The sequence below is a fragment of the Papilio polytes genome, unplaced genomic scaffold, assembly GCF_000836215.1.
Source record: "Papilio polytes unplaced genomic scaffold, Ppol_1.0 DF823731.1, whole genome shotgun sequence".
NCBI classification, from domain to species: Eukaryota; Metazoa; Arthropoda; class Insecta; order Lepidoptera; family Papilionidae; genus Papilio; species Papilio polytes.
Genome location: NW_013525473.1, coordinates 197,384 through 222,263, shown reverse-complemented (window position 1 = coordinate 222,263; position 24,880 = coordinate 197,384). Strand labels below are relative to the sequence as shown.

General features: G+C 33.1%; 4 protein-coding genes across 4 annotated transcripts in view; 2 read left to right on the top strand and 2 right to left on the bottom strand.

Moving 5' to 3' along the window:
• Window positions 1-402: 402 nt before the first annotated feature.
• LOC106103752 (protein AAR2 homolog) lies at window positions 403-3,098 on the top strand. Its single transcript, XM_013283606.1, has 5 exons — window positions 403-701; window positions 782-984; window positions 1,193-1,492; window positions 1,873-1,999; window positions 2,669-3,098. The coding sequence occupies exons 1-5, from the start codon at window positions 484-486 to the stop codon at window positions 3,084-3,086; spliced, it is 1,266 nt and encodes a 421-aa protein (XP_013139060.1). The 5' UTR covers window positions 403-483; the 3' UTR covers window positions 3,087-3,098.
• A 129-nt stretch (window positions 3,099-3,227) lies between these two features.
• On the bottom strand, window positions 3,228-6,130 carry LOC106103751 (MKI67 FHA domain-interacting nucleolar phosphoprotein). Its single transcript, XM_013283605.1, has 9 exons — window positions 5,933-6,130; window positions 5,728-5,856; window positions 5,479-5,656; window positions 5,286-5,386; window positions 4,946-5,007; window positions 4,753-4,871; window positions 3,910-4,432; window positions 3,641-3,765; window positions 3,228-3,372 (listed from the first exon to the last, which is right to left on the bottom strand). The coding sequence occupies exons 1-9, from the start codon at window positions 6,011-6,013 to the stop codon at window positions 3,287-3,289; spliced, it is 1,404 nt and encodes a 467-aa protein (XP_013139059.1). The 5' UTR covers window positions 6,014-6,130; the 3' UTR covers window positions 3,228-3,286.
• Window positions 6,131-6,572: 442 nt separating this feature from the next.
• On the top strand, window positions 6,573-9,930 carry LOC106103782 (PCI domain-containing protein 2 homolog). Its single transcript, XM_013283660.1, has 3 exons — window positions 6,573-6,928; window positions 7,171-7,339; window positions 7,726-9,930. The coding sequence occupies exons 1-3, from the start codon at window positions 6,716-6,718 to the stop codon at window positions 8,535-8,537; spliced, it is 1,194 nt and encodes a 397-aa protein (XP_013139114.1). The 5' UTR covers window positions 6,573-6,715; the 3' UTR covers window positions 8,538-9,930.
• Window positions 9,738-24,880, bottom strand: part of LOC106103780 — a 39,628-nt gene continuing 24,485 nt past the window's right edge. The window contains exons 5-14 of the mRNA XM_013283659.1: window positions 19,610-19,669; window positions 18,608-18,822; window positions 17,358-17,501; window positions 14,932-15,054; window positions 14,107-14,256; window positions 11,897-12,074; window positions 11,584-11,717; window positions 11,048-11,177; window positions 10,694-10,784; window positions 9,738-10,330 (exon numbers count right to left, since the gene is read on the bottom strand). Coding sequence (XP_013139113.1) covers window positions 10,207-10,330; window positions 10,694-10,784; window positions 11,048-11,177; window positions 11,584-11,717; window positions 11,897-12,074; window positions 14,107-14,256; window positions 14,932-15,054; window positions 17,358-17,501; window positions 18,608-18,822; window positions 19,610-19,669 — 1,349 coding nt within the window. The 3' untranslated portion in view covers window positions 9,738-10,206. The remainder of the gene's footprint in view (window positions 10,331-10,693; window positions 10,785-11,047; window positions 11,178-11,583; window positions 11,718-11,896; window positions 12,075-14,106; window positions 14,257-14,931; window positions 15,055-17,357; window positions 17,502-18,607; window positions 18,823-19,609; window positions 19,670-24,880) is intronic.

The following is a 24,880-nucleotide window of genomic DNA, read 5'->3' as shown; positions in this document are numbered from 1 at the left end:
AAATCGAAAAATATAAAATCAGTTTTCCGAATTTTCTTGATTATAGTTCTTGGATACTTACAGTTCACAATTTGTCATCAGTTTATTATAAAACTAGTATGAATTAAATAAATGCTTGTATTTTAAAGAACCAAATGTAATTTGTATTTAGCAAGTATACAAAATAAAATATTATTTATATTTTCATTACAAATGAATAAGAAACCATTGTGGAACAGGTTTCAATTACTTTTTTATTAATTTATTTTAGAACCATTGTTACAAAAATTCGTGTTACAAAATCACATTTGGATCATAAATACGTTAAATAATCAAATATGTTTACAGCAAGGTATGATTTTTAAGTAAACGGAACGTAACCCGCAGGCTACAGATGTCAATGTCAAATGTCAATGTCATTTTACCATGTAAGTTTTGTAAACTCGTGAAATGGAATTTTCGTTTCAATTGTAATCCCTTTAATACATTTATGACTAGCCCTAGATGAAAACAAAAATGGACGGAATTACAGCCGAGATGCTTCAAAATAAAGGGGCAACATTTGTCTTCTTAGGAGTACCCAAAGGTACGGTTTTCGGTATCGATTTGAAATGTTGGCGTACAGATGAAGAATTTCGTGGTATAAGATTAATACCTCCAGGAATGCACTATATTTATTACGCATCTTCATCAGAAACAGAATTAGACGATGTTTCTCAAAGGTATGATCTACTACAAAAATGGGTAAAACATTGCTATAGACAATTACTTACTTTTATGAAAAATAACCTCTTTGTTATAGATCTGGATTCTTTCAATATTTTAATGAAAATGACATTATTGTTAAAATGTGGGACAAACAAACAGAGGATGTTAGTACGGAAATTGTGAATGAAGAAACTGTGCAACGGATAAGACTGAACCTAAGTAATTTAGACAGATATCTTGCTCCATATCCATATGATGTTTGGTCTCGATGGCACTGTCTAACTAGGCAAATAACAGGTAATAGTAAAACAAGACAGTTTTTTATCCCACATCTCATCAGATGAATATTTTTAACAGCTAGAATATTGAAGGCAAATGTCCAGAAATAGAAAATTTTAAATTACAAGATATGGTTGTACAGCTTATTTTATGATAATGAAATCATTTATTTGCTAGCATAAAACCTTGTTTACTTACTACAAAATACCATTTTTGTGATTTACAGCACCTTTAGCTAAAAAGCTTTCCCCAGAAAAAGGTCTCATAAGGTCAGAAGAGTTCCATTCTGTACCTGATTCAGAGAGACCTAGAGGTGTAAAAAAGTCCAAAGATTGTTCAGAAGATGGAGAAAAGCAGAAAACTATGGAAGATAGTGGAGAACCATCTCCAGGGACATCTGAAAATTGCAGTAAAGGAGAGAGCTCTGCTCAATCAAGTCCTGGGTGTTCTGGTTCTAGAAGATTGAGTAGAATGACAGAGAAAGAGAGAGAAGATGCTATGTTACCTAATTTAAAGCCAGTTGAAGGTTAGATATACTGGAGGTCAAATTATTGCCCACTTTGAAATGATGGGAAGTGGATTTAGAGAGAAGGGGATGCACAGGAATGGGAAATATAATTTTTTTGTTTGTCCCCTTCTCTGTAGTTTAAAGGTAGGCAAATGCATCTGTTGTGGATGTCAATGGGTAGTCATTGTTTCATTCAGTGAATCCATGTGACCACTTGTTCATGCCACCTTATATAAAAAAATTAGCTTTGGTTCTTAGCATTTTATTTTATTCCATAACAGGAAAGTATTGATTTAATAGAACCTGAATTAAATTTTTTGCAATCACTTCAAACCATTACCATATTTTCAAATTAATTGTTTAAATTACTACAAACACGACTTTTTCTTTGATTTCAGGCACAGTTATGAGATTTACAGAAATACCGAGGAATAAATACCCACCTGGCTCTACACCAATGGAAATAACAAAGCATCATCTGGACCAGTCTTACACTTTAGAGTTCATAATTTCTCAACATGAAGAGTAAGTTTTTATAAATCAACTATCTGTTCCCATGCTATCTGTTCATCTGCATGAAATTATAAAAACTTTATTTTACTATTTACATGTGTTAAATTATCAATTGCAAATGAAACCGTGGCAATCTTGCTTCTTTAATGTTGGCAGCAACTTATGGTCTCTTTCCCACATTAGGGTTTTTATCCAAAAATGTTTACCACCTATGTTTACTGGCGTTAAAATATATAGCCTTAAGTGTGAGGTTTGTGTAGGGCTTTTTAGTAAAGAAAGAATTATTCAAAAATATGCTGTAATTGCTGACATCTTAGGCAACAAAGAAGTGTGTGTTTACGCTTTATTATAATAGTATAGATAACACCCATAAATATGCAAATCATATGCATCATTTGGTAACAAACCTAATGCAAGATTTTTGACGATCCCTCTGAGTTATTGGTTTATACTGTGCTAGTTTTAGTGTGTCTTTGTCTGTCCGGAATTTAAAAACCTTAGCTTACGTTTTCTTCCAGACTATGTTCTCCATCTATACAAAATATATAGTAACTAACATCCATCCATCCATGCATTTATAATAATTATATTCAATAATTGATCACATTCGAGGTTTTAGTAATTGCAATTCTTTTTATTTTTGTATGGAATAGTTTTAATTGAAAATCACTTTACTTACAGACCTCTTAACATCGTTGGCGAGTTGCAATTTGCATATACAATATTTCTTATTGGTCATTATTGGAATGGTTTCGACCACTGGAGGAATCTTGTTATATTATTGTGTTCGTGTGAAGACGCCATAAATAAATATAGAGATGTTTTTATACATTTTATAGCAACTATTCATTACCAAATGAAGGAATTACCTCTAGAATTTCTCTGCGGAATTGACATGGATCAAAATGTTTTCTATAAAAAGTTTCGTGAATTATTCCGCAATGTGAATGGAGCGAATTCAAGTCAAAAGATAGTAATGATGATTGAGAGATTTAAACAAAACTTGGCAGAATTATTTCAATGGCGGTTTCCGAATGATGATACTGATGATGAAGATGACAAACCAGTTGTTGTAGAAACGGAGGAAATTAATGAATGAACTGATAAATAATTCTAAGAATAAACATATACTATTAAAAAAATTGTTTAATTTTTCATTGCCAGGATGAGGATGAGGCAATGAAAAATCCTTATACTTAAGGGTTGTAATTTTGTATTAAAAAAACAACAATATCCTGAGAAAATCAAATGTATTAAACTTAAAACAAGCCTTATTTTACATTATCATTGTTTAAATTACTACTTTTTCTTCTTTAACTGTTTGCTTGGCAGCTTTTTGTTGTTCTGCTTCTCAAACTTTGGCTTCTTCGATGACACAGCTGGTTCTGAAATTAAAAGTACACACAAATATTAATATTTTAAAAAGGAAAGATTTGTATTTTTGGAATGTTTTAAAATAATTCAAAAATTACTGAATGTATTTAAAAGATTCTTTTACCAATGTTATTAGTTAGTAACATAAGCTAATACTTTTTATTATTTTTCATTTAAGGGGACGAAGTCGTGTGCAACAACTAGTTAGGTATAAATAGTATTGTAACATCCATATAAAATAATAACAGTTTTTTTAAGACATCAAAAATTACAACTTACTTTCATTCTGCTTCCTCTTCATCTGCTGCATAAATGTTTCTTTTACTTTTGGTTTACTTGTTGCTGCAGGAACTTCCATCTTTTTACTTTCCTTCTTCTTTTTCACAGGCAACTCTTTACTGCAACTAAAAGTTAAACAATGAAAAAAGGATTTATTTAACAATTACTATCTACATGACATTTTTAATTTAAGATAATCTTTTACAATATGTGGGATATTTCGTGGGGCATGTTTACTCTTTATTATATGAGTATAGAAGATAACTAACCTGTCACTATTATCAACAACTTCATCTGGTTTTAATTTATTTTCATCTATATTGCTTTCTTCATAATTCATAATTATTTCTTCATCACTTGACCCAATTTCTTCACGAATTGCCTTTAATTCTTTTTGAAATTCCTCGGACTCAAATTCGTGAGAACTATCACTTTCGACTCCATCTACATAAAGTGACATGAAATCTTCTAAAGATTTAAGTCCTGCAGCTTTGAGTTTTTCATTTCCATCAGTCTCAACTTCTGTAGACTCTTTATTTTCCATTCTACTTTTTGCAATTGCCTTCATTTTCTCTATACTTTTTGTGTACCTATTTTTAGGAACTACTGCAGATTCATCTTCTTTAGATTGTTCAGCTTTGACCTCTTTCTTTTCTTTTATCTTTTTTGTTGTGGCTTTTTCTTTTTTTGCATCATTTATTACCTCATTTGATTCAGCAACTGTTTTATCTTTCTTGCCTTTCTTTTTTTCTAATTTCTTGTCGAGTTTCTCATCAAGAATACCATTCTTGTCTGAAATTTACCAATTACATTAAATTGTGTATTTCATATTTTTTAAATCTCAACATTTTTATAAGTTAAGTTTAAGTAGAAAAATTTGTTTGAATTTTAATTTGTGGTTCAGTAAAGAAGTTTCTAAATCTATATATTATAAATGTAAAAGTTTAAATGGATGGTTGAAGAAGTTTGTGGCCTAATGACTGAAAGGACCTTAATGAAATTTGAAATAGGTATAGAGCATAATCTGGAACAAATAGAAACTTTCTTTTGTTTTTTTAAATCCATGCAGACAGAGCCACGGGTGAAAGCTAGTAATAAAATAATTTGCTTACCTTCATCTATTTCTTTTTTCACTTCCATCTTCTCCGTTAATCCCTCTGGTACATCAACAGGTGTGAAAAAGTCATAATCTATACCCAATTCTTTAAGTTTATTCTTTGTATTTGTTAAACTGTAAAATATGTGTTTAATTAAAATACAATAATATATGAAGTTAGTTCGATTTTGAATAAAAAATATATTTACTTGGTAAAAAGTTTGGATGCTATTTTCATGTCTTCCTTATCACTCTTCGTTGCATTATATGCCTGGAATAGAAATATTATTGTGTAAAGTATATTAATAAATAGGAAAGTTTAGATGGATGGTCAAAACTATTGAAAGCAATTCTATGAAACAGGAACAGATGTAAAACATACTACTTAATAATCTTTTTGTTATTCTATGCCGTCTGTGGGAGGCAAAAACTAAATTTTATATTATCTTTGTAACTAATATCAATACATAATAGCTGTTTTATTTATTTACTCAAATAAGGGTTTTGAAACACAAGCTTTTTTCTCCATTTTACAAATTTATATCTTACCTTTTTCATATTTAACTTAGTTCTTGCCCCAGGGTTATTTTGCAAGTTCCAATTCTTCCTTCTAGCGTTTACTCTCTGATCTTTAGGAGGAATGTAGACAGCTGAAATTTAATATAATGGTTAGTTCAGATCATTGGTATAAAAATGATAAAAAACATAAAAACAGTACTAGTAAAATATGTTTATTTATTACCTTTAATTAACCTTTTCCCCATTAAATAATTGTTCATTGTCTCTGCCACAACCTGGGCAACTGCCGGGTCTCTGAACTCAACAAATGCATGCCCCTTGGAACGACCAGTGCGTTTCGATTTGATAACCCTTGCATTAGTCACCATACCAAACTGCTTAAAATATTCTGTCATTTGGTGCTGAAATACATAAGATAATATCATAAATTCATGCCGTAAGGCCTAACCGACATAACAAATTGTAAACTAACCTCGTAAAATCCATGAGGTATGTGTGACAAATAAACTAAACCCCTCCTCGAAAGCCTCTTCTTTTTAATTTTTCCACCTTTGATGGATTTCTTTTCTTTTCGTGGTTTCTCTGGTAAGGCACCAGTTTCCTGATAAAATATAAGTATAATGCAAAAAGCAAAAAAAGTACAACCTATACAACGGTAACAAAAACTGAAATATTACCTTCATCAACTTTTTAATCCCTTTTAGGGATTTTACGAACTTATTCTGTTTTTTAGAATCTAAAGCTACGTGTTCCTCCATTTTTAAATAGTTTATAAGTATTATTTATATTTAATAAGAGCAAGAATATCTATCTATCTGTTAATGGAGAGCAAGAATAAAAACGCAAAACCCACATGTGAAAACAGAAAACGTTTTGTGACATTGACATCTGTCTGATAATTTTGTTAACACAAAGAGTAAATGGCATTCCATTGAGTAGACAAAACGTTTTATTTTGTTTAAAGTTCCTTTTTAATTAGTTTAAAAATCATCTCTCTTACCCCAATCGAATGGGATCTGCGAATAAGGCTTTATGAATCTTAAAGTTTTGGCTTAACTAATATGACCGTCGGCAACCTTACTTGGGAAGTAATTCATGTTTCAACCATTTTGTATTTGCCGCGAATACTTGGCGAATACGTTTGCTTCGAAATGTTCGATTTTAAGCCGGAAATCTGACCATTCTGAAACCTTATGCTGCGATATAGCGATAAAACTTCCAAATCAACCTTTGAGGATCAAATTCTGTATAATCTACGTTTTAATACTCTTTGAGTTGATTTTTTTTGTTTATTGTTGACATCTGTTGTCAGAGAAAACTTCAAAGAATCGTTTTCGAAAAAATATCATATTTGAACATTACAAATAAAACTTGTAAAAGTTATAGCTGATTATTGATAATTGAATGAACTTAGAGTTCTGTCAACGTGTTAACTTTATTTTATTATATAATAATTAAAGATGTCTTATACCGGCACGCTTAACCAATATATTCAATTGGTAGAAAGAGTATACAGAACAGGACAAGGGGATATCCTAGCGAGATTGCTTTCCCTTAAAGATGAACACGTCGGGAACAGAAACTTGCGTTCCAGTAACATAGCTTCACTTGTGGATGGAAATTGTGTAGCACCTTTAGACGAGATTATTATTTACCATCTATTATGTGTAAAGGTAGCTTTTAAGAAAATTTGTACCATTTAAAATCGCGACTATTTATGTAAACAAGTAATTTCGAGGACCTAAAACTTACTAGTATATTTGTAGATGTATGAATGTAGAAGAGGTGACAAATGTGTCTGTAGTCTGGTGTCTAATCTATTTTTTTGGCGTTTGTATGTACAAGTACCAAGTAGATACTCCTAATTACGTATTTTTATGCCAAATTCTTTTGTTGAAGGCACTTGTAATTACAGGCATTACATGACAAAGATTATATGGAGGCATATGATAGCCAAAGTGCTTGTGTTGCCTCAGTTGTGAAGATGTTGCAAGGACAGAAAGATGAGAACTGGAGTCTGCCACTTATGTACACTGTATGTTTAGATCTACGATTAGTTGCTCAAAAAGCTGAAGAGTGTAACCGTAAGTTTTTTCTTATCACAGGTTAATTTATTACTTACTTACTTCTCCTGAAGCTGCACAGAATGAAATAAAAGGATATGTTATATCTGATGTTTTGCATCTGTGTCTAATATAGTCTTCAAAGGATAACCAACTCTGAAGATACCTTCTTACCAACCACTATCTATTTATTAATCTAAACTTTTACATTTATACAATTAGTAACTAATGTTACCTAAATTACAAAGATATATGAATCACAACTACTAAAAGATATAAGTAATCCTGTTATTCATTACTAACTTTAACTTAAAGTTTATAAATGTTAACTTGTAAACTGATTTACATGTAACATCTGCAAATCCTAGTTATACTGTACTTACAAACTTTTTATTCTTATATTTCAGATCAAAACAATGGAAAGATATTAGAAAAGGCGGCTGAGAGTCTTCTCGCTTGCTTCAGAGTGTGTGCTGCTGATAATCGTTCATCTGATAGTGATACAAAGCGTCTGGGAATGTTGACACTCGTTAATCAACTTCTAAAAGTCTACTTCAGAATAAATAAACTGCATTTATGTAAGCCTCTTATAAGAGCTATTGATTCGTCACCATTCAAAGATCAATTTCCATTAGCGCAACAAATAACTTACAGGTATTTTGTAGGACGGAAAGCTATGTTTGATTCTGATTACGGTTCTGCAGATGAATATTTGTCATACGCATTTCAGAAATGCCATAAAGACAGTAGAAAGAATAAAAGACTGATCCTAACTTATTTGATTCCGGTTAAAATGCTCCTAGGTTATATGCCATCGAAAACTTTACTAGAAAAGTATGATTTAATACAATTTTGGGATTTAGTATTGATGGTGAAAGATGGTAATCTTCGAGGTATAGATCAGGTTATGGAAATGCATGAAAATTTCTTTATCAGAGCCGGTATTTATCTGATTGTTGAGAAGTTAAAAATAACAGCTTACAGGAATTTGTTCCGTAAAGTATATTTATTAGAGAATACACATCAAATTGATATTGCCAGTTTTCAAGCTGCGTTACAATTAGTTGGGCAAGATGATGTCGATTTAGATGAAACTCAATGTATCGTTGCTAATCTTATTTATGATGGGAAAATAAAAGGGTATATTTCGTATCAGCATAAAAAGGTGGTTGTTAGTAAACAGAATGCGTTCCCACCTTTGACTAGTTTGTACCAATAATGCCAAAAACAATATTATTCTCTTATACCTACATATCAGTAAGATATAATAGTTCTTTCTGTAATGTTACATAACTATCACATTTAAGTAAATAGATAAAATAGTAAGCTTACTTAAAGTTGCATTTTTAACTTCTCATCCATTTTTTTAAACAGAATTTATTTTTAATATAATACTTCGTAAGTATTTTTTTTTTTTTTCAAGAAAAATATGCTGTTTTAAGAAACTAGGGTAACATTAGTGCCAAAAAGAACTAAGTTTTTTTTTTAAATAAAACATGGATGTTCTAAACATTTTTTTTATTAAATCCACAATATATTTCAAAGAATAATACAAATATTATAAATTTCGCTGGCCACTAACATAGCGTTACGATAAACAATGCATTATTTACGAAGTCTTAACATAGTGTGGTGTTTTTATAAGGAAAATGTCTTCTATGTTTCTATATATTTTGTTTCTTAATATTTTACTAAACATTTTTTGATCTAAATCTTGAGAAGAAAATTGTGCAATTAACTATTTTAATATAAATTTGGTAAAGAAACTTGCGTTTTTGTTTATCGAAATTAGTCTAGGATTTTTCATTGGTAATGTTGAATGTTTGCTGAAATGTTTAAAATATTTCTTTGATTTGATATGTCGTTGATATGCAATCTATGCAATTGTTTTTATGATACGAATTGTTCACTGACAGGTGAATTTCTTTTTGGTTAATTTTTATTTTTTCTGGAAGACAATTAATTAAAATAGTTAATTGCATAGAGTCGAAGATTGGTAGAAAAATATGAAGTATTTCTCTAAATATAATTTTGCTTTATATTAAAATATTTACTATGATATAACCGTATAGCACTTATGAGTAAATGTTGCCACTACGTTGCTTTAATATTGAGAAGTAAAATTGGATTCTTATTAGAATTTGAAATTATGAAGTGTAGTTATTTAAATGTAACAGGATTCTCCTTTAAATCTATAAAAAACCCTAGTTTTTGTTTAAAAAACTTTTGATAATACTCCTTCAAAAATTACCGTTGTTATTTTTAAAGAATATGATTTTTTACTTATATTAAAAGCATTTTGGGAGTAACATAGAAGCAAATATAACCTATAATGTATGACTGATGGATTCACAATTTTATAAATTGTGTAGTTTTATCTAAACATATGGATTGTGTAGAATTGTAGATTAATAAATTGTTTTTTTTTTATAACTATATACAAAAGTCCTTAAATTCTAATCAATTCAGGTACCTAAGACTACCTTTTTGGCATTGCACTACAAATGTAAGGGGAAAAGTTCAAAAGGTAATTTGATATTGAGACATGTTTTTTGATATTTAAGTCTATATTACAATGTATATTTCAAGCTTCTAGTAAATTTCAGAAACAAAATTAAACAATAAAAAGTTAGGGTATAGAAATGGTTCTTTGAAATATTTTTTTAACTACCCTCAATTCTTACGTACAATGTGAGTGTTATAGGGCGTTTATCGCAAAAAAATATCCTTCAAGAATGCGAAGTAAATTTTAGGAATAAACACAGCTTTAAAATATAGGCGGGATATTTCATCTTTTTATCGGAATGGTATACATAAATGATACTTAGCTAAATTATAAGTAAACATACATTTGCTTATATTAGAGACGCAAATGGCACACGTAAGACCTAGTTTCTCTCCGGGTAGGGCAGTTTGTGCGCGGCCCGCAGCAGCTCGTCCTGGTAGGCGGCGAGCAGCGCGCGCGACACGACCGGCTCCGGCGCGCCGCGCGCACCCAACTGCCGCAGCGCTCTGACACCACGGAAATGTTAACACTCAGATACAGCGGACGTATTAGTCCCATATTCAAAGCACTGCTGTACTGTAGTACTGCTACCCAGGTACTGTACTACACAATACCTGAGTGAGATTTCTGCGGCGTCTCCCTTTTTAACAATATAGGAGGGTGGGGACAAGGTTATGTGAGTTTAATTCGCAGACATGTACGCTAACGGGCAGGGTTACTGCTGCTAGAACTTCTAGCCTGGCTTTAGTGGAAGAATTGGTGCCTTAATGGTTTTGAATGAACTTTTGATAACCCCGTATTGATATTAAAGCCAACACCATCATGTGTGTCAAAAAAGGTCAAAAAACAATGGTAATTAAAGAATTTACTTGGTAGCGGGGCTGAGTCCGACCGCATCTCTGGGCTGCAGCAGCTCGGGGTGGTCGCCGATGGTGTCCGTCAGCGCAGCGATCATTACATCTGGAAACAGTATCGTATCGATTATCTAAAAGGACAAAAGAAGTAACATGGCGAAGGGCGAGATGGTTTTACAACTTTTTCATGACTCTTATGCAAGACAAGTTCTCGCCCGAGAAAAAAAACACAAAGGTAAGTAGCCTATGTTTTCTTCCAGACTATATCGTACAACTGTGCCAAATTTTATCGAAATTCATTCAGTTATTAGGCTACAAACTCTTAACATCCATCCAAAGTTTTGCAATTATAATAATAGTAAGATGTACCGAGGACTTTCTTCTCGATGGTGCGCGATAGCTGTCCGCGCTCCGCCTCCAGCTCGAGGAAGGCCATGAAGCGCTGCGTGGCCGCGCGCGCGCTCGCCGGCTCGCGCGACAGCGACTGAGAGAACATCATCTGGAAATACCGTACCATAAAGTACTGTTTCAACTTTTTTTATAAGGTGGCAAACGACCGTGCGGTCACCTACACTCGCCGAAAAGGGAAAGCGACCGCTGCTCATAGACAACTTGAGATGCGTTGCCTTCCTTTAATTGATGGTGAAGAACGCACAATAAGAGGATATTTCCCCTTCCTATGAGTCTCAACCATCAATGCATTTTATCCTTCCATCCTTTTCATACTAGAAAAAGATGGAAAAAGAGGGGGATTAAAAACCCCTACTGATGTAGTCTACCTTTACTAGCGTACCAGCTTTAAATCAACAAACAGACCCTCCTAGCAACGTTTTACATGATTCCGAGTGTCGCAGTTTTTTAGCTATCGGTCGGCTAAGCTATCGGTCTAAAACGTAATTACTAACCTTAGCCAGTTGATAAATAATCTCCTCCAGAGTGTACTCAGTGTATAAATTATCTGCAGCTCGAAGTTTCTCCATCATCTCCTCGTACTCCTCCTCTGTTATAATTTGTCCGTCGCGTTCGTAATCAGAAGTACCTGGACAAAGAGAAAGATGTTATGAACTGGGGGAAAACAAAAGATGAGAAGAACATCGTCGAAGGCAATTTACATTTAATTTGACAAGACCTATCGTAGATTTAAAGCAACATACTAGATGTACCATCAGACTCAAATCACGGAGAAGATTGTGGCATAAACAATATTTAGAGACTCACTAATTATGTTAGTCTGGAGCATTGGGTCGTAGGATCGCTTCATAGGTTCAGGTCTGACGTCGGCGGTGGGCATCGCTGGCAGCTCTGGCAGCGCTGGCAGCAGGTTGTTGTTGAGTTCCCACTTGGCGGCGCTGCGGTCGCTGGTGAACGGAAACTGCGCCGGCCTGTACTGATACTCCTGATAACAAAAGACTCGACTAAAGTAAGCTGCGGTACATTCTTATGTGGACTGGTAACTTCAACACAATGAAATCTAACCCTTAGAATCTTAGATTGCAAATACGAGACAATGGAATTTAAAACAAAAATATACACGGACAATTCAAATGAGAAAATCACTAATTTGACTAATATTATAAATGCAAAAGGTTACATGGATGCAAGGATGGGTGGATGTTTTGGGTTTGGTATAGATGTAAACGATAGTATGGAAGAACCCATAGGCTACCCATTGTTGCTTCTTAATTCCACGCGGACGGAGTCCCGGCTTGTTAATTATAAAGGACAACGGTGTTCAACAAACAAAGTACATAATAAATAACATCCCGCCAAACTAAACTAAAAATAACATACTGACACTTTCTAGAACACAGAAATCTTATTTATAATTCCTCATGAAAGTTAAAACTCTATCTTCGAAAGTCATGTAAAGACCATAAAATAATCCAAACACCTCGTTAAAGGGTTATCCAGTAGGTTGATCGTTTAATGTAGCGGCAACTGACTCCAATGAACCGGAATGTTAGTTAACGGTCACGTTTTATCGTTATATGAACTCACCATAAATGCGGTTAACTACACCTCGGACGCGCTAAGTGAAAACTGTTTAGTCTGTAGATCGACTAAGAAAGTTATAATATAAAACATTTTTGATCTTATTTTTACTTAGTTTTCTTATCTTAGTTCAATTTAGCATGTTTTGTATCATAAAAAGAAATAAAGAAGAAAGTTTAAATTTATAAATGTAGTAAGTTTTGTACAAATCATTATTACTACAGTTTACTTAGTAATAAAAAAAATATTAATTTCTAGAAAGATTAAATTCGGTGAACAAATGTTACATTATTGTTACATCTTAACAATTACTAACGCTGCTGTATTTTGTATAGTTATTTATTGGAAGGGAACTCTATTTCCCGTCTCAAAGTAGTCATTAAGTTTGTGTGGGCCACGCGGCGCTACTAGCGTTCGCAATTAGACATCTCGTGCCAAATAGCAGCTCAATCAAGACCCAGTTTAATCAAACTTGCTTCTGCTCTGCGACCGTGATAGTACCTCATTAGTGTTTAGTTGAACTAAATTCGCTTGTAGATATATCTACAAGCTACGTACTACTACGTAGGATAAGATTGTAAAGTAAAATCAGTTTATAAAAAAAAACTAAAACAAGTCATCATCACCAGCTCACTATACGTCCCCGCAGGGTTCGGAGCCTAATAAGGGGTGACTAGGCCATAGTCAACCACGCTGGCCTACTGCGGGTTGGTTGAATTCGTAATCGACTGTGACTCTAAAACGTGGTTTATTGTAATTACGTCTTATTTTCTATAGCAAAAAGAATTACATGATTATAACGCTAAATCCACCTAAGTAATTTAATCAGTAATTAAAGTAAATTGTGATTATGTAACGATCATTAATGAATATTAACCGTTAATTATAACCTTAAATTTTACTAGTATAACGGAACTCCGGCTCTAATGAATTCCCAACTCGAAAGACAACGTCTGCTTAATTAATTCACGTTTCACAAATTACATAGAATTAAACGAAAAATATCAATACGAATTTTCTTCATCCTTTTAAAGTCATGACATCACAAGACAAAGTTAAGAACAAGAAAATAAAAAGAACTATGGTCTTGCCACTAAGGAAACTAGGACATTATTTTTTTAAACTAACTTCAGAAGCATTTTTCCCCAGAAGAAAATTTTACACACACTATTCCATTTATGTTCATACTAGCTTTCGCCCGCGACTCCTTCCGCGTTTAATTAAAAAAAAACAAAGTGAGTAGCCTATATTCTTTCATACTATCTAAATCTATACCAAATTTCATCGAGGTCGGTTCAGTGGTTTAGGCTACAAACTCTAACAAACATTCATCCTACTAAACTTTCGCATTTATATTAATAAGTTCATTTCTTACTAAACTTATTTACCTCTTACGAACGTTATAGTAATGTCCCAAACTGAATGTTATAATATACCTTGGCGTTCTGTTCCATCAGAATGTTCCTCAATCGTTCCTGCTGCGCGCCCTCCTCCGCCGCGCGGATGTTCTGTGCGTAGTGCGCGCGCAAGTACTCTATGTTGAACTTGATCTCTTGTAGGAAATTGATCGCTTCTTCTTTTGTCATCTGAAATAGTTTATCCCAATTTATGGCCGGTTTCCCAGCTACGTTCAAACATTCGTTAGTGTTTTTGATTATACAACTTCGTGAAATACGTTTCCGAACTACATAACTTGAGTTTTACTCAAGATTAGAACATAGGTAAACTTACGCTGATGAATTAATCCGTAATGACAAAATTAATTGAGACTTCAGAAACCCAGCGTAAGTCACGCACTTTTTAACTCAATTTAGATCAAAGTATTCAGATGAACTGTTAATTGGTTTATTACCTTAGGAATTCTAAAAGTAAATTGTATATAGTTCAAGTTGCCGAGATAAAAGTGGAATGGGTTAGTTAGAGAAGCGTCTCGGCGTGACAAATTTGTCCTTGAGATATTAAAGAAGTTACCGGTGACAAAGTGTTGTGTCCTATATGTTGAAATACTCCTTGGAATTTCTGTTCTTTTTTAATCAAAAATATTCTGTCAAAAAAATGTTTTTTGTCAAGGATGACTTGTTTCTTTGTTTTATTATTTTTTTACAAAATAAAAATGTTTTAATAAATTGGAGTAACATCGTTTTTCCTTCTGTATTATAATTATTTCAACACTATATCTAGTCTATACATTTCTTGAATGTATGTGGTACGTGCAGAAACATGTGAATAAAATAGGATAGCGAATTATCTTGTGTACAAACCATGCCCTCTTGTAGGAAGTCTTCGATGGCAGTGGTGACGCCGCGCTCGTCGCCCGTCCAGAACACGTACTCCGCCATGTCGAGGGGCGAGTACTGCACGCCCGGGTACGAGATGTGCTCCATCTGATAATAATATTTCGTGTTATACATTTAATATCGAACTATAGCAATTTGGTACCCATTTATTATAGCAATACTAGCTTTTGCCCGCGACTCCGTCCGAGTGGAAATTAAAAAAAAAATAAGTAGCCTATGTATTCTTCCAGACTATGTTCTACATTTATGCCAGATTTTATCCAGATCTGTTCAGCCGTTTAGGCTACAAACTCTAACAAACATCTATCCATTTAAACTTTCGCATTTATAACATTAGTAAGATGTCTTAAAATATTTTTATTGCATTAAAGATAAATCTTACTATTATAAATTCGGAGGTTTAGATGGCTGAAAGGATGGATGTTTGGAGTTTGCCGCCTAAACGGATCTCGATGAAATTTGTCATAGATGGTGAGCATAGAGTGGAAGAAAACATATAGCACTATCTTTTGTTGTTTTTTTTTTTAATTTTACGCAGGCTAAAACTAGTACAAATGTAATCTAGAGCCATTGTTTATGTTTATTCATATTTTTATATATACACTAGGTAAGATGTATTTTACAAAAAGTTCCATTGCCATGAATCTGACCTCTTAACATAAGGTTGTAAAATGCAATACACGAACACCTGCTCTAATTTTCTCAGTAACATAAACTGAAACGACACGTTTGAGGGCGGGTTTAGTACCAGCTCTTGTAAAGGTATGCATTTTATAGGAAGAGCGGATAGCGACATAGCTCCGAAACTTTCACTGGAGGGTAGCTGACATATATGATCATATTAGAGGCTACTTTTTTAATTTCCGCGTAGTCAAAATGCCGTAACCGTTGTTAAAAATTTGCGCCAACGTAGTTTGCAGGCGACAGCTCGTTTTATAATAAAAATACAAGGTACTAAGTACACTATTTAAATAAATGACAAGTTTTTGAAAATGATATTCTCTACGTTTTATTAGCTTTCCCAACTTATTAAAATTGTTTTTTTTTTCTTGTTAATAGCAAGAATTGTGTCCAATTTTAAAACTATAAAGTAATCCAATACAAATAAATCTACAACACTATGACCACTACTTTACCCGTATGCAGTCTAACGCATTACTCTTTACGACAAAGTCGATGTCGTAAAATGGGTTAACTACATCCTACTCGCTGACGGTTTGTTCTCTAGAATTTTCTAGGTTAGAAGGAGTTATTGCCGATAGATAAGTAGCCAGGAAATTACATGTCACATCACAAGAACCGGGAACATAGTATTTTCATTCCTGGTATACGTGTAAGAATATGTTGCCATCCCTATCTCTGACTTAGAAAAAGACAGAGATAGTGGTATGTCTTCATACAGGTGTAGACAATTGAAAGTCACGGTAACGTTGAAAGTTTTTGTTGGTTAAATATTTCCTATGAAACAAACTTTTAAAGTAATCTTTTTATCTATACTTTAAAGATTTTTTATTTATGTATTGAAATAACCTAAAAACCACTGGGCCGATGTCAATTCAAAATTCAATTCAATTCAAATTCTTTCACCATTTGAAAGCTACGGTATCAGTGAGTAACATAGACTGTATTGTTTGTTGCTATTTTTTAATTCAACGGGGAACAAATCGCGAGCAACAGCTAATATTGTTGTAATTTAGATAATCTTATGTTAGTTAAATACAAAATATAAAACATCTTTTGATTAATAGCATTGTTCACAGACATTACTGTATTTCCTTTTGAAGTTAACCCCAAATTAGAGTGTATTGTTTCGCGCATTGTTCGCCTGACCTGGATACCTGATAACCTACTAAGAGCAGTTCAAACTGGAACTAACGAGGGGTCAAATCGATACGTATCGTATAGCGGGATTATTAAAAGAAATGAGATGTCATTTGTTATTCTCAAGAAATATCAGTTCACGTATCTTTTGTTGAACATCGCGGAAGAAATTTATTCGACATGAAAACCTATTACGATTTTTTTTAATATTACTGAAGAAAGAAATAGATAGTTAAACACTATAAAATATAACAACTAAAGGCTATTTTTACCAACCAATCCTTAAATTTAAAAGTCCCTTAAGCATCTAAGGACTCTTAATAAAATATTTTTTTTCACCAAAGTTTAAGTGTCGGTAAAATATATTGAAGTATATTGACTAATTGCGCGATTGTCGATAGTTACGCAGTCCATTGGACTGTTTTGTTGCACAACTAAAAATCCAGTATTGTGCGCACCTCCATATAAGCTCATAGGAATCAAAGCACGACTAAACAGTTGTGCGATAGTTTAGTTTCAGATGTGCACGCTCTGACAATACAGCGCGTATGCTTATTTGTAAAACTTACATTGTTCCTGTTGTCTTTGGTAATATCTGCGTTAAATGCTCGTCGCACGGCGGAGTGATTCGGCGGGTGGTTGGCGTGGGCGGCGGGGTTGTTGGATGACGTGGCCGACCCGGGTTGCACCAGACGGGCAGCACCATGGAACACCTTGGAAAATAAATCAACATATTTCTAAATAAGATTTTCCAGCTTCTTTTATTTTCCTTTTGTCTTTACTTATTCCTTCTTACGCAAAGAATAGTAACGCATCCGTAAAGATTTTGAATCTACATAAGGTGAGTCGTTTCTTCTGTTTTTAATAAAACTATAAAATAAACTGTAATTTTCATAATTTATAACAAAAATTGAAATAAGATGGTTTTTCCAGACCTAGGTCTCAAAATTTAGTGCTCAAACCCCTGTTTGTGAGAGCGTCCTGTATTGGGACTCACAGATGGGATGATTTTGACATTTTGACAGTTAACATAGGAAAGGTTGAAGACAGAAGAAACGACTTACCTTATGTAGATCTAAAATCATTCCTTATAGGCTTATAATAATACTAAGATTGTTATTAAAACCGTTAGATTTTGAATACATAGCTATGTTAGGCTAAGCAATATAATGTCAAAGTTCAACATCGTATAAACCAATTATCTACCATCAAAGCAGCTTGTACGAGTAATATAGGTCAGAACGGTTATTGCGTAAACCAATCACACCTAATAACATCTGAGAGGCAATTTCAATGTCATCGAATATCGAATTCAAAGCAATCGACTTATGATTCGATCGCATGTATAATGGTTTGTTGATAACCGCAAATGCTATTGCTGCGGACACGGCATACAAATCACTTGCCTAACAATAAACATGAACAGGAATCTGTAAATATTATATTGTTTTACGTATTTTATTAAAATACGAGCTGTTCCCGTGCGTTGTTTACATTTGTGATATCAATTTCAAATGCACAAATGACAACGAAGGCCTTTGACATTGGATGACAATTACTGTTACCATAACAACCTTACTTTTTGGTGTCAACTTGTAGTTATTGTCCCTTTCCCGCATGGAGGCTTTTTCCAATTTAGTTACCCTCTAAATTTAATAGCGTGAAAATATATAGCCTAAAGTGTGTCGTAAATTTAGGGCTTTTATAAAAAGGTTAATTTAAAAATATGCTGTGATTCCAGTCATAACTAAGTAGTGAGTTTACGCTTTATTACATTAGTATACATGAAAGTTAATAATAAGATATAGTAGTCAAATACCTTAGTAGTCTGCTCCTCGCTAGCGACAGTGGTAGGTACAGTAGCGTCGACTACGCTGACATGCGTTCCATCTTGTACAACCACCTTGTGCACTCCCGCTGCTGGTATGTCGAGCTGCGCATGCGCATGCATTTGCGGCTTCTCTCCCGGGACCGTGTCAGCTGATGCGTGCTGCTCGAACTTAGATACAACCTCACCGTCTTCTTTTATAGCATCTACGAATAGTATTATAGCTTTATTTTTTTATTGGTGAATGAAATAAAAACTAATGTGGTAGCTAATACAGAAGAGTAGTACTGTGTTACTTTTCTGTAGTAATACAACAGAAGACGTAATCCGCATTAACTTCGAAGACAACATAATACGGGTTATAAATTCAGAAACTTTAAAAAAGTTATAACACAGAAAAGCATTCTAAAGAACCTTTTCACGAAAAAGCGGTAGCATTTTTGAAGCTTTAATCAGAATAAAATAGCATTAAAGTTATCATAATACATTTCGAATTTTCATTTTGTATTCAGAATAAAACTGTGATTTTGGTCTGAAATATTAGCGGGAAAAGGAAAATTTTCCTAAAAAAAAGGTTACTAAAATTCACGATAACAACTTAAAAATACTCAAATTATTTCATAGGATAATAAGATAAATGAATTGTTTAATGATGTAAGCAAATTATCTCTATAACTTTATATTTCAACTTTTTATTGGAACAGTTGCTTACAGAAATATTCATACACATATGTACAAAATAATAGTGTAATTTAGTTAGACACGGTTCAAGTTGGTAGAGTTAATTAAGTTTTCATTATACCCCTGAGGCAATGCGCATTTGCCCTATAGTAGACTATCAAAAACCATATATGTATGCAAAGAGTTTTTAAGACAATTATACAAATTATTTATTTTTTTTTAAATTTTCGCAGAATCGACTTAAGAGATGCGAGGTGTAATTCGGTCATAGACTTTTACGTAATATCAATTCAATTGTAAAGATAATATTACCTAGTTCGTGAAATTCAACGTGCTCTTTCTGCAGTTCAAGCATTTCCTTGCTGGTATCTGCTGCAACAACAAAAACAATTTGAGGTTTTTTCAAATAAGTGAAATGTGTGTTTAAATATACTTGTTCAATAGAATGGTTAAAATTAAGAAAATACATTGTTATTAAATTTTATATTACATAAAAAATAAGTAGACAAATTGTAAATTCAAAATTCAAAAATATTGTCTTCAATTGAATACACAACTTTGAACTGGATATCTACGAAATACTCTACGGTTTGCTACAAAGTCTACGATAAGCTACGAAGTCTACAATAATCTACGAAGTCGATATCGTAGCATGAAACACGAAGCTGACGGGATCAACCAAGTGTGTAGATTACTTCTTTCTTTTAGTTTAGTTATTTCGTGTTCAATAAAATAATGTAATGTTTTTTTACAATCTCGATTTTTTTTTAATTTCACTTTATATGTGTACTTGTTAAAGGTTTCCAGTGTAAAGCAATTTTATTGCCTTCTCCATAGCTTTATCTGTTTATGCGGCAATCAAGAGAAAACTGCAGCGTTTATTCCCTTAACAGCTTCATTTTACGACCAAATAGTATTATTAAGCACCCTACTCTCACATTACAGTGAATTATTTCACAGATTGTATTATATTAAAAAAAAACAGTATAAAAAGTGAATAAAACATTAAAAGTACACCCTCATAATTGTACTTTATATTGCAATATTCATTGAACATAGAAAGGGTAATTTTGTACAGTTAGGCACGAACTCTTTGAAGTCAGGGCCTAGTATTCAAATGTTTACTGGAATAAACACTAGTGCGGTTTGTAATCTCATTGCCATTCGATGCGGGTGTAACATACACGTTGTTTGTATTTGAAAACATATTATCTGTTATCTGTATCCACTGATTAACACATGTTTTTTTTTTTAGAACATAAGGTGGCAAACAGGCAAGCGGCCACCTGAAACCGCCAAAATGGCGAAGCGACCCTGCCCATAGACATCCGCAATTGCATATGCGTTGCCTACCCTTATACGATGGAGGAGGAGACGCACATAAAGAGGATATTTCCCCTTCCTATGCTTCTCCTCCACCGTCAAATCCACTTCCCCTTCCCATCCTCTCCTTATAAGAAAAGGGTGATATTAGAGAAAGGGACTTAAATTAGGACTCCGGCACCACACTCATCAGACGAAACACGGAATTACTTCCACTTCACCCATTCGTGCTAAGATGTTAAAGCGGGCACTACCACTGGCATATTGTAACATACTGGCAAATTCATATGGCCGCATACTTGTTTGACACCTTATGACAGCGTTTTTGAAAGTGGGCGAAAACCTTGAGGGCGTTTGAAACCTAGAGGGGGGCGTTATAGGGCCCCAGAAAAAATCGTGGGAGTTGATGTGGGTTAGGGGGGCTATGTATATGTAATTTCATTTATTTTATACTAGCTCCCGCCCGCGACTCCGTCCGCGTGGTATTAATGAAAACAAAAGAAAGTAGCCTATGTGTTCTTCCAGACTATCCTCTACATCTATGCCAAATTTCATCCAGATCCGTTCAGCCATTTAGCCTACAAACTCTAACAAACATCCATCCATCCATCCATCCATCCATCCATCCATCTAAACTTTCCCATTTATGATATTAGCACGATAATATTTTAAATTTCACTAAAACTCTATAAAAATGGCGCTGAAAAAGCATTGATATACAAACGGGGCGGTAAAAGAAATAAGTTTGATAAACTCTGCCTTATGAGATAAATAAGTTTATTCCTAAATAACAACAATTGTTTTCAAATCGGACTAAATATAAGGAATAGCATCGCGTATCTCTAGATAGATAAAAATAGTACATTTGACCTACTAACACGGAATGAAATGCGACAGCGTGACACAATAATCCTGTCCACATCGAAATTGGATCGTAACGTGAACCGGAACGCTTCCTCCTTCACTGTCTAAAAGTGTCTTAACCTAACACAATATTGCATTACAAAGAAAATAGTAAACTAGATAATTTATAGAACAGCAACGCAATAACAGTCATATAAAGTTTTTTGTATATCTATTTGTTTGTATCTTTCGTAATTTTCTTTTGTAAGTTAGAAGATACTTTACAGAATTGAAATAATAAAAGATAATTGAAAAAAGATCCACGAGACATGTCATTATCATAGTTATATAAGTTTTTTCCGCGACTTAGTCCGCGCGTATTGAAAAAAATATGTTCTACATCTGTGCCGAATGACATCGAGATTGGTTCCACCGTTTTGCCGCCAAACAGCCTTATATAAATTCATCATTTATAGTAATATTATAAAGAGTAAAGATTTGCATTTTTGTATGTATTGAAATAACTCAAAAACTACTGGGCCGATTATAAAAATTACCGTTAGAAAGGTAATTTATCTGTGAGTAACATAGGCTATATTTTTTAAGCGGGCGAAGTCACGAGCAACAGTTAGTTCATAATATTAGTAAGAAGATAGTAAAATATAAGATATGAACCTTGTAATTGCAGACAATATGGCAATGACAGAATAAACATAATACAGCAAAATATAATTTCCGTTCATTCATTCAATATTAAAACATTTTATCAAGAGATTAAAAAAGTGTAGAATACGAGACAGTACTTAAAATCTTAAATATTTATGGCACATTAATGTCATAATAAAAGAAACAAGAACGGTCACAGTTTTCCACCGAGAATTGTGTTAACTAAAGCGAACGGAAAAACACTAATGCGGCTTCAATGTACATTTACTAAACACCGAAGGAATATTGGCTGGGTGGTGATTACGCCGAGTGCTAGCACTTGAATACTGAGTGGAATTATAAGACCGAAACGTAACGAAAATAAGAGAAAATCATTTTGTATAAGCATATTTACCTTAGTGTAATTTTGATTAAAAAAAAATTTGATATCTTATTTTTTACTACCTTTCGTCCGGGAATCTGTTAGCATGTAACTAAAAAAAAAAACAAAATTGAGTAGCCTATGTATTCTTGCAGACTTTCCTCTCCATCTGTGCCAAAATTCAACGTGATCCGTTCAGCAGTTTAGGCTACAAACTCTGACTAACATACATCCATCTAAACTTTTGCATTTATAATATAACTAATAAAATGTCTTGTTACTAAAATCCTCATCGTTATACCTAACTTCAATAACAAATAATAACTCACTATAGAAACAAAAACTGTATTTCAGATTTTAATGAAGTGGGTAAGGAACAAGAATATAATTAAAAACACAGGGTAAGCTAAACAAAACCGTTTATACTTAGCCATGATAAATTTTCTACCAACATATAGAAAAGTGTTCCGCATTACAGTGTCGAAGGTATGAAAAATGATTTGTCAAAGATTGATCGATCCTTCACGGGGAAAGAAAATATTGTTGTGCACATTTTTATAACACCTACATCGTATTACTACTTTATAAATAAATATTTTGTTCTTTTTAGTTTAATATTTGTTAGATTATTGAATTTAGTAAAATTCAAAAGGAACACTCATCTCCATTGAAAACGCATAATTTGTTAACTTAAACGCGACTCTTAATGTGACTGTAAGTTAATTCTATCTCTATTATATACTTCTACTGCTCAATGTAGCCCTTGCCGCCATCTTTAAAATGGCTGAAATCTAACATATATAAAACCCCGCAAATTTTAGTAGTAGATTTATAGAAGTAAGATATCAAGATAAAAAGGAAATCTTATCATTTTAGAGTCCACAGTAAATGAATACAAAATTATTATATGTTACGTTATGTTATCTATACGTATAATAAAAATGTAGTGACTGTAATATCAAAAGAAAAATTCCAGATTTTGGGAAGATTATGTATTTGCGTTGCTGATAAAGAAAATCACATTTATTTTTTTTTATCTATCCGTCTGTCCGTAAATCCGATTTTGCCCGGAGTTCCACTAAAGGGTAGCTGACATAGACGAGCACATTTAACAGTATTTTATCTTTATATCGCGTGGACAAAGTCGCGAGCAACAGCTAGTATACAATGAAATGTTTACTCGACATGAATGTTATGTGAGATAGATAAAAATATCGAAGCCCGTCAATGCAATTAGGTCAATGGAATCGATTACCTTATGGATATGTTCAAACACCGGATATTCTAGTTCACCCAGATATGCCTTGACAATTCAAGTACTTTGCTGATTTATTTCCTATTAGCTTTCGCCTGCGACTCTGTCTACGCGGAATTAAAAAAAAATCAGTGTATTCCATCATGATCCGTTTAGAGTAGGCAACAAATTCAAACAAACCTCCATCCATGTAAACTTTTGCGTTTATAATATTAGTAAGATTTGTAAGCAGCAAGATGAAATGTGCGAAACTAACGTATTCGGTTAATGATGTTATCATTATGGGAATTATGTTTTAGGAAGAATAGTTTATATAAAATGAAATAGATATGTATATGTGATATGGAAATTATAATTACAGAGAATTCATAAGCTTTGTTTCCAAAATAATGGTGAAACAACTAGAGCTTAAAACAACGTGACAGAAGCTCGGCTTAAAATAATTTATTCATAAAAACAACTTAAAGCTTAACAAGTTTTTTCGACGTACGTTTCAGAAGCAGTAGATATTTCAGTCGCGTTTTCTCGCATTTCTCATTTCAGTCACATAGTGTCATAAAACATCCCTGAAGTTGTTTGATTCAAGTTATGAGATTATTTGGACCGAGTGTTATACTTTAACATATCGTATATTTAAGTAGTTTAACCATAAAATAGTAGTTTAGGGAAACACATAGTATAAGTCCGTATTATGTGGAAGGCACCAGTAATATCTGTCCATTTGTGGACAAAATCTAATGATGTTGGAATATATAATTTGTTTTTTTTTCGAGTATAACATAGACAGTACAGACAGATGTATTTATGTACAAGTATTGCTACAAACAAAATCAAAGCATGTTTAATAAAAATAACAACCTTATATATTAACAAACTAGCTGTTCCCGTGTGACTTCATCAAATTCAATCTATCAAATTATCAATTACAAATGTCAAAATGATATGACATGATGACAACTTATGGTCTTTTTCCCACATCAGGCTTTTTATCCAAAATATTTACACTTTATTATAATAGTATAATTTATATAAGTGTACATAAGGATAGTTTATCATACTGGAAAGTAATTACGAATAAATGCTGTGAATTCGTGCGTCACCAATAGACAGGATGTTTCTAAAACAGCTTCCAGAT

Coding starts and splice junctions, on each gene's coding strand:
- LOC106103751 (XM_013283605.1), bottom strand. CDS start 6,013: ATGGAGGAACACGTAGCTTTAGATTCTAAAAAACAGAATAAGTTCGTA. Junction 5,387..5,478: donor GGGGAAAAGGTTAATTAAAG/GTAATAAATAAA, acceptor ATTAAATTTCAG/CTGTCTACATTCCTCCTAAA. Junction 4,433..4,752: donor GAAAAAAGAAATAGATGAAG/GTAAGCAAATTA, acceptor GGTAAATTTCAG/ACAAGAATGGTATTCTTGAT.
- LOC106103782 (XM_013283660.1), top strand. CDS start 6,716: ATGTCTTATACCGGCACGCTTAACCAATATATTCAATTGGTAGAAAGA. Junction 6,929..7,170: donor ACCATCTATTATGTGTAAAG/GTAGCTTTTAAG, acceptor TTGTAATTACAG/GCATTACATGACAAAGATTA. Junction 7,340..7,725: donor AAAAGCTGAAGAGTGTAACC/GTAAGTTTTTTC, acceptor CTTATATTTCAG/ATCAAAACAATGGAAAGATA.
- LOC106103752 (XM_013283606.1), top strand. CDS start 484: ATGAAAACAAAAATGGACGGAATTACAGCCGAGATGCTTCAAAATAAA. Junction 1,493..1,872: donor TAATTTAAAGCCAGTTGAAG/GTTAGATATACT, acceptor CTTTGATTTCAG/GCACAGTTATGAGATTTACA. Junction 2,000..2,668: donor ATAATTTCTCAACATGAAGA/GTAAGTTTTTAT, acceptor CTTTACTTACAG/ACCTCTTAACATCGTTGGCG.